At 46.3% G+C, this 12,362-nt stretch overlaps 1 protein-coding gene across 1 annotated transcript; it reads right to left on the bottom strand.

Moving 5' to 3' along the window:
* Positions 1-244: 244 nt before the first annotated feature.
* Positions 245-1,148, bottom strand: C7PH21orf140 (chromosome 7p C21orf140 homolog). Its single transcript, XM_069637342.1, has one exon. The coding sequence runs from the start codon at positions 1,101-1,103 to the stop codon at positions 339-341; it is 765 nt and encodes a 254-aa protein (XP_069493443.1). The 5' UTR covers positions 1,104-1,148; the 3' UTR covers positions 245-338.
* Positions 1,149-12,362: the final 11,214 nt, after the last annotated feature.

The following is a 12,362-nucleotide window of genomic DNA, read 5'->3' as shown; positions in this document are numbered from 1 at the left end:
ATCTGATGCCTTGTTTATACGGTATTAAAACCAGAAATAATTATACAATAGCAATAAAAAGGAGAGCATTTGGCCCTTCTTGAGTGGTAGAATTGCACGTGATTTTAAGTATATCAACTTTGATCACATTGATAATGTTTACCTTTTTAAATCGACCATTCTGCTCTTCAAAGTGCCTTTGTAGACATGTGGTGCATTATAAAATAAATAACATTTTTAAGCTGGACACAATTTACAGACCATGTTGGCACACTGTTAATGTGCATTGACTTGAGAAAGAAATCTCATTTAATTAAAGGCGGCCCTCCTTAGTGACTAAAACGCCTGCTGTTACACTGTTAGGAGAATTTGTGCAAATAGTGGTTTTCCCATCTCCGTACTTTGTTAGTCATCACTTTCCATTTAAATGGAGTCATCTTTTCGATTCCTCTTCCAATCAAGTCACAAAGCAGGATATACTGATAGGAACCATAACTTTGTGAAGAAATCAGTGAAAACTCTCTCCTGTTGTTAATGATGAACCATTTCAGTGTAGACCAGGCAGTGTCCAGTGGGTAAAGGTAGCTATAACTTGGAGGTAGGCAAAGCAGCTCATGGCCATACTCTCTGGCAGCTTGGGAAGTACATTTAATGTTCGCCAAGTCAAGCACCACCTCTGCCGATGGTTCATTTATATTACTTTCATTGGCTGCCTCACCCTTTGTCCAGAGAGAATGGGGCTGCTTTCTGTCTCTCATCACAATTACACACTTTCCATAGTTTTCGCTCAAAGAAGCACACAACTCATGAAAGATGTCTTCTTGCGGATGCATTTGCAACTCATCTCTTAAGAATAGTCTGTATTTCCATGGAACCCACCCTTGACTACCCCCAGCATGGACAACACTCCAAGTCGGGTATTTTAAGATCTCTCTTTGGTGGAGTTTCTCTCCTGTGATAAGACTCTCGGGAATGTTGGTTTCCCCAAAGAAAATGGTTTCGTGTCCATCATGCTGGAAACGTCGGAGAGCCTTCAAATACTGTAGGCATTGATTCTTCGCAACACTGTCATTACTCATTCTGTAAATGATGTCTCTTAAAAGAGGATTCACATAGCGGACCATTTTGTAATATCTTGGGGTGTAGATCTTGCTAGAGCTTTATCCAGATCTGATGCTAGACGATATCTGGGAGTTGGTAAGCGAGAGTTCACATGGGTCATTCATATGACATTCCAAGACATCATAATGGATGCTGGGAGGAGCTGCACAGATGGTTAAAGAGGAACTACCTCCATGAGCAACGTGATCTCAAGAAGTTCTTGCCCTAGTGTAGCAGAATCTTTGAAATGTGCCCCAGGGAGCTGGGTGGAGATGCCAAACTGTGCCACACACTCAACACTGCTGAACAAATGCCTTTTGATCATTTGAGGGACTCAGAGCCAGTTCAGCAATCAAAGAAAATCATAAGTTGGATTTGTGTGGAAGCAGAGAATTGCCATTATTTTACAAAAATGGAATGTTAAAATAAATATTAACATACTATGTACTAAAGTGATTATACTTTAAATGGAGATTGTGGGGCTGGGATTTCAGATCAGATTCCAACTTAAAGTAAATCAAGTAGGATTGAATGCTTAAAAAGCACTTGTGTTTCAGCTTTTTGTCAAAATTAAAGGCACTTTAGGACAAAATGTCCTAAAGTTATTTTGGGGGACTGCATCTGTAAACAAACATTCCACAGAAGCAACACAATAGCGCATGTGAATTCATGACCATATTTTTTTCTTAAAACATGAGAATATATGGGTGGAGTGGGAGGATGAGTGGACTTTTAAGTGGAAAAAAAGATTCAGCAGTTTTGGCCCAGTACTTGGTTATCACCATACAGTGATCATGACATTCCCTTAAATGCACATACATTTCTATTCGTGCACATGTTTAAAAGCAGAGTGAAATCCTCCTACCATCACCAATTGATATGTTATGTTAAAGGTTCTTATACTTTGCACTGTTGCCACCTGTGTGGTTTCTTGGCGCTCTGGCAGATTTGCAAAGCAAGGGAGGAGGGGGTAAGTTAGTAGGACTGAGCGGGAGAAAAGAGCAAGAGAGCTGTGATGTGCTGTTGGCAGCTTCAGATTGGTTGACACCGTTCGTTGAGTGTAGGGCTGTTTTCCGCTTTGTAGCTGCCATGTGCTGTTGGGTGAGGGTATGTATGGTTTGTTTTGCTGTTGTGGTGTTGTGATATACATGCGGTTTGTTGTGCTGTAGAGGTAAGGTTGTGTTTAGTTCTGAGTTTGAGAAGGTGTATGCAGAAGGGTGAATTTTCAGTAGGGTTAGTTAGTAGCAGTACCCTTTCCTACCCCCGCTGTTCCGGCTAATTGTGGCCCATATCCCTTCCCCTGTTGTACATTCTGGTGTGCAACCATTACTACCCCATGGGTTCCTCCAGGGGTGATGTGTGCCCTATGCAGTGTGGTCCGTCCATGCAAGATATTGCTCCCTAAGACTGATGGGCTTAAAGCCAAGATTTGGCTCACTAACGCAGATCACTTATGGACTGAATGCAAGATACTGCTCCCTGATGCAGATGGGCTAAATGCAAGATATGACTCACTAACACAGAATGCACTAAGTGCAAAATAGACACAAAAAAGAGCTCTGGGAGACCCTCTACCGAGAACGTACACGGCCACATAACCAGTTCTATGGGTAGGTGTTGTGAGAAACCTGATGGTGTCTCCCTAGCTAGTCCCCGGGGATCTGCCATCCAGGTTGCCAGGACATGACCATCACTATTAGATCCAGTTCCTGGGGGTGGACAAGTGAGGGAGGATCACCTGGATGGTGGGTCCTTGGGGAGTGCGAATGGGACACCGACGGGCGAGACGCGATATCCCCCTTCTTTCAACACCTTTTCCCCATCCTACCACGTAGGATGTTCCAAAACAATGCCCCCCTTTCTTACCACAAACATTTTCGCACAACACAAAAGACAGCAGACTAACACCAGAGCCTGACGTGTCACAATTCCAGGGTCAGTGAAAGTCAGGCAATTGACCAGAATCACACACACCTGACAACCCTTTCCCTTCCCCACAGGGATAAAAGATTGAGCACAAGAGCTCAGGGCGAGCAAGGCAGACAGCACGACGTAAGAGCTAACTCCGCACAGCAGTTCAAAGAGGAGAAAGATGGCGCAGACCGAGAGGGAAACAAGGAGAGAGACAACCTTACCCTTTCCGAACAAGGCCTGTGGAACCTCCGCAGATGGAACAATTAGTCGTCCACGAACAATATGCAACGTGTATTGCCACAGATGTGCCTGGTACGCGAGACCCTCCTCCGCTGATTACCAAGCCAGGGAGAGACGCTGGTCTCAGTGGTGCAAATCTTGACTCCAAGACATCAGGAAATAAGCAGTTAATCACAGCGGGTGAGTCGAGGGGAGTGTCGATAAGAAACCAAACTGTGTTGAATGAAATGTAGCCGAAGGCTAAATTGAACTTTGAATACTATTGAACAAATTGTATTTGTTCAAACAAACAAATTGAACTAATTGAACAAAAGAATACTATTAAAAGTAAGAGGGGGGGCCAGATACAGAGGAGTCTGGCACCACGTGGGTGCTCACGCAGGGAACTCTGGGCGATTACCAAACAGTAAAAGACCACCGAAACCAGAAGGCCTTTGGAAGAGACGAAGAACGGTCAAAGTAGTCATACAGGGGTCTCGTAAAATCCTCTGTAAAGTCAAAAGTCTTTGACCGAAAGAGAATTATGAAAGCTAAGGGAAGTGAATCCTGCATGGTGAAGAGAAGTACATGAACATTGTGTTACAGAAGTTGGCAAGAGCGAAAACGCAGCAAAGGGAAGCTGACAACCAGGGGCAAAGGCCGAAAACCTGTTTAAGAACACATTAAGATTTGTAAAAGCGAGAAGCATTGTAAAACAAGGGGAAGGGAAATGTCCTCTTGTTTTCTAGGGTCCGAGCCCGGCCGAGGGAGATCCATGGGTGCAAAGTTACCACTTAAAGTTAACTGAAAAAGGAACTGTCTTGTTAATTTGTTGGATAAGTCTTAGGGGTCAGCGCCCACAAGAGGGGGACCCAGGGGTGAAGCTATCACCCAAAGTGTTTGTAGAACAGAACTATGTGTGTGTTTGCGGAGAGTATCAGGCCTCGAAGGAAAGACTTTTCATTATAAAGAGACTTGACTATTGAAGAACCTGATAGCTGATACAAAACTGTTAGCTCGGGCTGGGAAGGCTCGAGCGGGTTCTGTGCTTCAAAGCCCCACCTTGTCCCGTACTAAAAATATGGGGAAGAGAGATCTCGAAGCAATCACATCCTGACGTCTTATTTGAGAACACTGTTTCTTTTTCTTTTATTTTAAATACCCTATCCGACACTCTTTCTGTAATTAGTTGTAAGGAATTGGAAACAACGCCACTAGGACTGCCTTATTTTTCACTTGATGGTCAACGCTTGCTCCCGTCTTAGATTTAGGTTTAGATTAGGCGTTTTTCCACCCTGCATTTATAGTTCAATAAACACCCTTGAACTGTGATCACTTGTGTGTTTGTCTTTACTATTGTCACCATGAGTTCCTTACTTATGGTGTCAGAGTGGGATGTGACTCAATTGAAACAAATTGGGGAACCCTACAATTTCAAAAACCTAGTCCAAGAGCCTCTAACCCTTCTATCACTACCAAGGAATCCATAGGGTTTGATATCTGTAGCAGTAGGGAAGCTACCATTCCCACTGATGGGGAGCAAGTGCAAGTGGATCTAGGATCAAGTGGATCTAGGTCACCTGGCTTAGGCTCCGCCCACCTTCTTAGCCCTGCCTCTTTCTTTCTGCTCTTAACTCTTAGATCTAGGGCATCTCTCGCCGGGCGTCCGAAGTAAAGGACAGATGAAGAAAAGGGCAATTCCTGTTTGGACCTGTTCGGACCAGGAGGACCCAGGACCCGAGCCCCTGCTCAGACAACAGGTAAGTATGCACCATTGCTGTTGCTTTTTCCATTACTGACTGTGCTTTGCTTAAGCTGCCTGTATTTTCTCCATTATATTCCTCCCTCATCTAGGTCCGCTGTCACCGATTCTCCTGTTTTGGTTTTTTGTGGTTTTGTATTCACCTCACTGACTGCCCTGTCCTTTATTGTACTGCTGTTCCGTTGCACTCTTCCTTCCTCCAGGTTCTCATTTGCCTACTGCTTTGTCCTTGTTGTTTTTGGTTTTGTCCTCTTAACAAATCCTTCACTTAGCAAACTGTTCTACTATTGTCTGAGCTCTTGTCGTACTGGTCAATTGTCTACTATTGTCTTGTCCCTCTTTGTCTCGTCGACATGCACCCCTCCCTGTGTCCTTCCCTAGTGTCTCGCCCCACCCTCTTCATCTCTTCTCTCCCTACCTACTCTATGATGCTCTCTGTTTCTCCTATCTTTTCTAACTGCTTCTCTATAAACTATCCTGCTCTCATCACTAAATCTGGTAGGAAGAAGTTTAAAAAGTACATCCTGGTCTCCAACCTAGGCCTCCCTATTGCTGACACCTATACCATTGCTTCCTCTAGGCAAAGCCTCACGCCATCCTTTTTATTGTTCCCTCGTCAGACCTTTGAATTCTTCTTCTCCCATTAATGTCTTGGGAGGATATCTAAGCTGCAACATGCTCGCCTTGGAAGCAAGACTACACAGAGCAACATGGGTTTGATCCCTGGGTCCGCGCTTAAAAATCTTGTGATTTTAAGCGTGTTATAATAACCTATGATATCATATCACCCGGTCGGAGGCCCTCCTGGCCCCCTTCCACTCCTCTAAGGTCATCATTAATGTTTACCTGAATGGCACTGTCTTGGTCCAAGGCCCTCAGGCCAACCTTCTCCTTTTTCATAAACGCTTCCCGCACCTCATCAATTTCCTGTCTTCTCCTGCTGTCCCCTCTCTTCCCTCCATGGCTTCCTTGCATCCCCCCGCTGTCTCCTTCTTGGCTACCTTGCCCTATCCTTCCTCTTCTGCTCGCCTTCGGGTTTCTTCTACACCTCCACAGGGCGTACCTCTGATTTGTACCCCTCACCGGATGTCTTTCAAGGACGGCAACCTTCTGCATATTGCCACTCTCAACTCTCGCTCAGCTGTCAAACACTCCTCTGACATCTGCCACCTCCTGGAAGGACTGGACCTCGATGTCCTCGGTCTCACCGAGACATGGTTCACCGCCTCTCTGATGGCTACAAGATCCGCTCCGCGCCCAAATCCAACCGTACTGAAGGGGGTGTAGCCCTAATCTTCCCAGAGTAGATTCCTGCCTCTGTCATTCCCACGCAGGCCTACTTCTCTTTCGAATGTCTCGTGTGCAGGCTCTCTCTCTCTCCTGGCCATTCCTTTTCTGTGGCTACCCTACCATCTATCGACCACCTGGTTAGATCGCCTTCCTCTCTGAGTGGGCAGACCTCACTTCCTCCCTCCTGGCCTCAACCACTGAACTCCTCCTTCTTGGAGACTTTAACATCCACCTGGAGGCTTCTTGTCCTTCCTCTGGACTCTTTCCGGCCTCTGTGACTCTCTCTCACTCTCTATCCACCCCCTCTGGCCCGACTCATTCTGCAGGGCACACTCTGGATGTTCTGATCTCTTCAGACCTTCCCCTTTCTATCCCTCTCACCACTCCTCTCTCCTGGAGTGATCACTTTCTCCTTTCCTCCCATATTACCCTCTCTACCTCTAGGCCAAGCAAACTCCAGCACTGCCACTTACCTTCTCTATTATCTGACCTATGAAGCGTGTGTCAGTTGATGCTTTCACGGCCACTTTATCACCCCCTCCTCCTGTTTGGCTGACGCGCATCCTGACACAGCCCTTTCCATGCTCCACTGTGCTGTATTTCATACTCTTGATGTTCTTGCCTCTGTCATGAGGATCTGCTTCAAGCCCAAAGCCAAGTGCAACTCCTGGTATGACTCAGACCTTGTCACCCTTAAACCCAAGTGCAGGGTGGCTGAGATGAAATGGCGTGTTTCCGGTACATCCTCTGACAAACTGGCCTTGCTCCTGCTCCAAAGGCAATACCGGCTCTCTGCCCGCATCAAGAAGAGAGGCCACATCCAAGCCTGTGTCTCTGCGGCATCCAACAACTCAGCCGAACTCTTTAAAATCTGCAAGAAGCTGGCCAATCCTGCTGCATTCTCTACCTCCCCTGTCCCCTCGCAGGCCCTCTGCGCGGCCCTGGCTTCTCATTCCATCTCTAAAACTCAGTACATCCTGTCCTCTCTCTCTCTTCCTCTCCCCTCCTCCCTCTACTCTCTGCTTTTCCTCTGGCCCCTCTTTGGCCACCCCTCCTCCCTCTTTCTCTGTCTTTCCCCTGTTCTCCCCACATGAGGCTTCTAGACAAGTCCGATCTATGAAAGTCTCGTCAAAACAGGTTCTGTCTTGTTCCTCTAAAATCATCAAGGACCACATTGACACCCTGGCTCATGCTCTGGCTGACTTCTGCAACCACGCCTTCGCCACTGGAGTCTTCCCTTTCCCCCTGAAGCACTCTCTTGTGCACCCTCTTCTTAAGAAACCCTCAGCTGACCCCTCGTGCCCGGCTAACTATCGGCTGAGCTCCATCACTCCTTTCCTTCGCAAACTCTTGGAAAAGCTGGCCATCTCCCGGCTTAATCTTCACACTAAATCTGTTGGTTCCCTCCATGACCTTCAGTCTGGCTTCAGAGCCGCCAGAAGCACGGAAACTGCTCTCCAACCTCGATTCTAATACCCCCTGTGTTGGCATATTACTTGATCTCTCTTCTGCCTTTGACACAGTCAACCATGCCATCCTGCTCAACCATCTCTGTGATAACCTGGATATCACCCATCAGGCCCTGGCCTGGCTGACCCCTTTCCTCTCCGATCAACCCTCCCAGGTCCAACTTGGGCCCTTCCTCTCCTCTATCTCTTTCTCTGCCTGTGGTGTTCCCCAGGGGTCTAACCTCTCACTTCTCTCCCTGGCTCTTCAACCAATACCTGGCACTTCTTGCCCACTGCATTTCTGCTCTCTGCCCCTCAGTGCTATGCGGATTACACTCAGCTCCCCTCTGCCATCTCTTCTCCATCTCTCATTTCTGACTGTCTGTCTGCTATTCAGGAGTGGTGCGCCGCCAATGATCTCTGCCTCAATGCAGTAAGACTGAGATTCTCCTCATCGGCACACCTGCTCCCTCTGGCCGTCCTCTCTTGGCCCTCTTCCTGCTCCCACCTGTGAGGCTAAAACCCTCGGGTCATCTTCGACTCCACACTCTCCTTCTCTTCTCACATCTCTGACGTCTCTAAGAAGTCACACTACCAACTGCACCTCCTTAGAGGTATTCTTCCTTTCCTCTCCTTCCCCTAGAAGCTCACTGTCTCCAGAGCTCTGGTTCTCTCTAGGCTGCCTCTTTCGAAATCTGCCTGCTTCTACTCTCCGCCCTCTGTAACTCATCCAAAACAGGACTATGAGACTTTTCCTTGGCCTCAAGCCCAGGGATCGAATCTCTCCAGAACTGAAATCTCTGCACTGGCTCCCAGTGGCTGTGAGGATTAAGTTCAAACCCCTCTGCATTGTCCACAAGGCCTTCTGGGGGCTGTGGACTCAATATCTTCAACTCCCTCTTCGTAAATATCTTCCCTCTTGTGCCCTTCGCTCCTCCACCTCCAAATCCCTCAGGGTCAGTTGCTTCTCCAAGTAATGAGTTGGTGGTAGATCTCTTTCCTTGGGTGGGGCATCCCTCTGGAACAACCTCCCTGCCTCTCTGCAATTTAAGGAGAACCATCTCCTGTTCCCGGAAGCACCTCAAGACCTTCCTCTTTGCTTCTGCTTTCTCTCTTCCTCTCCCCTGCTGAACTCCTGGTTGAAATTGAAACTGCGCTGGTCACCTGGGTACCCTCTGATCTCGGGTCCAAGTCCCCTCCCCGCCAGTTGCACTCCTGCACTGGTTGCCCCCCTGGCAACCCTTGCACTCGGGGTCTGTTTCTGTATCCCTACAGTCCTCTACCAGCCCTTGACACTTGATGTTTGCACTTACCCTTGCACTTGCTACCAGCTGTATAATTTGTCTGTTTTTGTTTTATTTGTTCTACTGTGTCATCCCATGTACTGCACTGCCCGCTCCCTTTCCCCTCGCACTTTTCCCCTCACCACTCCCCTGCACTTGCGCAATCTCAATGTCACCTGGCCTAGTAGGATCATTGTCTGGCTTCACTTTGTTCCCCTTCCCTTGCCTCGTCGTGCCTTGAAAAACTTGTGTATGGGCGCATTATAAATGCCATATCATATCATATATCACTGGGAAGAGAGGCATGATTCCCACAGACTTGGTTTTGATACCCCCTCTGGGGTGTTATATTCTATTAGTCCCAAAATCAGGCCTAGCGTGAAGTTCAGGATAAATGCCTTGGCAGGCGTTATTGATCCCAACTTTAGGGGAGATATGAAGGTTCTCTTACAAAACCTTGGTGAAATCCCTTTTGACGTATGTCAGGGAGATCAAATTGCCCAGGGGTTTTTGGAAAGAGATTATTTCCTCAGTTTAAAGAAAGGGTACCAGATAAAACAGCAAGAGGTAACTTAGGCTTTGGGGAAGCTTATGAATCAACTGACATCGAAGAAAGGAAGGAAGTGGAACCCACCATCTATCCAGACTTGGGTTTCACTCAACAAAACGATCCCATTCTTGCTGAAGCATTTTTTAGAAGCAATTCTCGAAGAAGAAGGCTTAGAGAAAGGGAGTCCATTTTCCTTTCTAAAACAAGGGTTGGTTTCCCGAAAAGAAACCTCCTCAGAGGGTGCGGTAATAACCCAATTGGTAATACCCAAAAGCCATCAAAAGGTTGTACTGGAAATCACGCATTCCCACCTTCTCGGGGGGAGGAGGGTATTTAGAAAACTCTAAAACGCAAGCGCATATTAGTGGAATGTTTTACTGGCCAGGTATCCACACTGATGTAAAAACCTTTGTTCAAACCTGTAATGTGTCAAAAGACCAGCACGCACATCCCAGCACCTGCCCCTCTGAATCCCTTGCCGATTATAGAAATCCTCTTTTCCAGAATTGGCATGGACATAATTGGACCACTTGAAACCTCCAGATTAGGAAATAAATATGTCCTGGTGATCGTGGATTATGCAACCCGATATCCTGAGGCCTTCCATTTTTCCATGGTCGGTTTTCCTAAGGAAATACTAATGGACCAGGGCTAGAATATTATGAGTATGCTTTCGGCCGAGGTCAAAGAGTTACTCCACATTACCACCTTGCGAACATCTGTGTACCATCCCCAAACCGATGGCCTTGTAGAGAGATTCAATAATACCTTAAAATTAATTCTCTGATAACTGGCAGACAAGCACGGGAAAGACTGGGACTGCACGATCCCATGGGCACTATTTGCAGTGAGAAAAAAAAACCAAGCCTCCACAGGTTTCTCTCCCTTTGACTTGCTCAATGGAAGAGAGCTGAGAGATGTCCTCGACATGCTCTGGGAAACCTGGGAAGAACGAGAAGAGGCCCCTGTTCCCATCTCGTAAACCGCCACCCGAATGCAAGAACATATGAAGTTGGTCCGGGACTTAGTTTGCACTCACATGGAAGATGCTCAAAGCCAACAAAAGGTCACTTATGACAAAAAAGTGAGTTTCAGATCATTCTTCATAGGACAGAAAGTACTAGTCCTCTTACCAACCTCAGAGAACAAACTGGTCTCCAAATGGCACGGACCATATGCAATAGTGGAAAGAACGGGAACCTGTACTTTATAGAGTAGCCCAACCGAACAGGAAACGGAAAATCCAATTACATCACCTAAATCTCTTGAAAGAGTGGAAAGAGAACCCGCCAGCCACCCATGCCAAAGTACTAGCCTGTCTGGTTCCCGGAGACATCGGTAACTTTGATTTAATTCCTTCCAAGTTATCTATTCAACACCAATAAGACCTAAAGGATGTAGTAATTTCATTTCCTGATGTATTCTCGGAAAAACCAGGAAGAGTAAAGAATACATACCGCTATATCAGAACACGTAAGGGTAAAGTGGTACTCTTAAAGCCATATTGACTCACAGAATTCCGTAAGCAGATAGTGATTGAGGAAGTCAACAAAATTTTAAAAGCTAACCTTATTGAGCCATCCTCAAGTCCATGGTCCTCTCCTATCATGCTGGTCACTAAATCTGACTGTTCTTGGAGGTTCTGTATTGATTTCCTTCAAGTTAATGCCATATCAGACTTCAATGCCTATTCCATGCCACGCATTGACGACCTAATTGATAAACTCTGAGCAGCCACCTTTCTATCTTCCCTAGATTTAACCAAGGGATACTGGCAAGTTCCCGTCTATGGACCAGATAAGGAAACGTCTGTGTTTTCAACGCTGTTGGGATTATTCCAATTTTAATTCTTAACTTTCGGTCTACACAGTGCGCCAGCCACTTTCGAACACCTCATGGATAAAATCCTCCAGCCCTATTCTGATTTCTGTGGCGCTTATATTGACGATATCGTCATTTATAGCAAGACTTTGGAGGACCATCTCTTCCACCTTTATGCCATCATGAAAGTCCTCGGAAATGCTGGCCTTACTGCTAATCCAGATAAGTGCAGATTGGCCCAGTCTGCCCTAAAATATCTTGGCTTCTTCGTAGGGAACGGGAGTATACAACCACAACGTGAAAAGGTAAAATCTGTTTTAGATACACCAACTCCCAAAACCAAAGGAATCTTAGGTCTTTTCTCTGGTTAGGGTACTATCGAAGATGTATCCCTAACTTTTTGGACAAAACATCCCAGCTGACAGATAAACATAAAAATGCAGAACACCAGAACTTTCATTGGAATGACGAGGATGAGATATGTTATAACACGTTGAAGCAAAGACTGTGTCAGAACCAATCCTAAAAGTAGTTGACTTCTCTAAAGAGTGTGTCTTACAGACAGATGCTTTCCTTACAGGTTTAGGAGCCGTCCTATCCCAGGTTTGTGATGGATTAGAACATCTCATATTGTTCACCAGCCGCAAGTTGTTCTCAAATGAAAAACATTACTCTGTTGGAACTAGAGGCCCTGGCCATCAAGTGGGCCATTATCCATCTTAGGTATTACATATTAGGACGAAAGTTCACACTTGTTACAGAGCACTCACCCCTAGTTTGGATTAGCCAACCCTATGATCATGCAATAGTTTCTAGTCCTACAACCCTATTCTTTCACTGTGGAACACCGAAAAGGAAAAGACCAAGGAAATGTAGATTTTCTTTCCCGATTCCTCTGTGAAACAAATTTGGCTACATCGCATTGGAGGAAGGGTATGTGTGAAACCTGACAGTGTCTCCCTAGCTACTCCCCGGGGATCTGGCATCCAGGTGGC

This window comes from Ambystoma mexicanum, chromosome 7p, assembly GCF_040938575.1.
Source record: "Ambystoma mexicanum isolate Mex_15411 chromosome 7p, UKY_AmexF1_1, whole genome shotgun sequence".
Classification (NCBI taxonomy): Eukaryota; Metazoa; Chordata; class Amphibia; order Caudata; family Ambystomatidae; genus Ambystoma; species Ambystoma mexicanum.
Note: the sequence above shows the minus strand (reverse complement) of the source record. Positions and strands in the feature narration are given on the sequence as shown.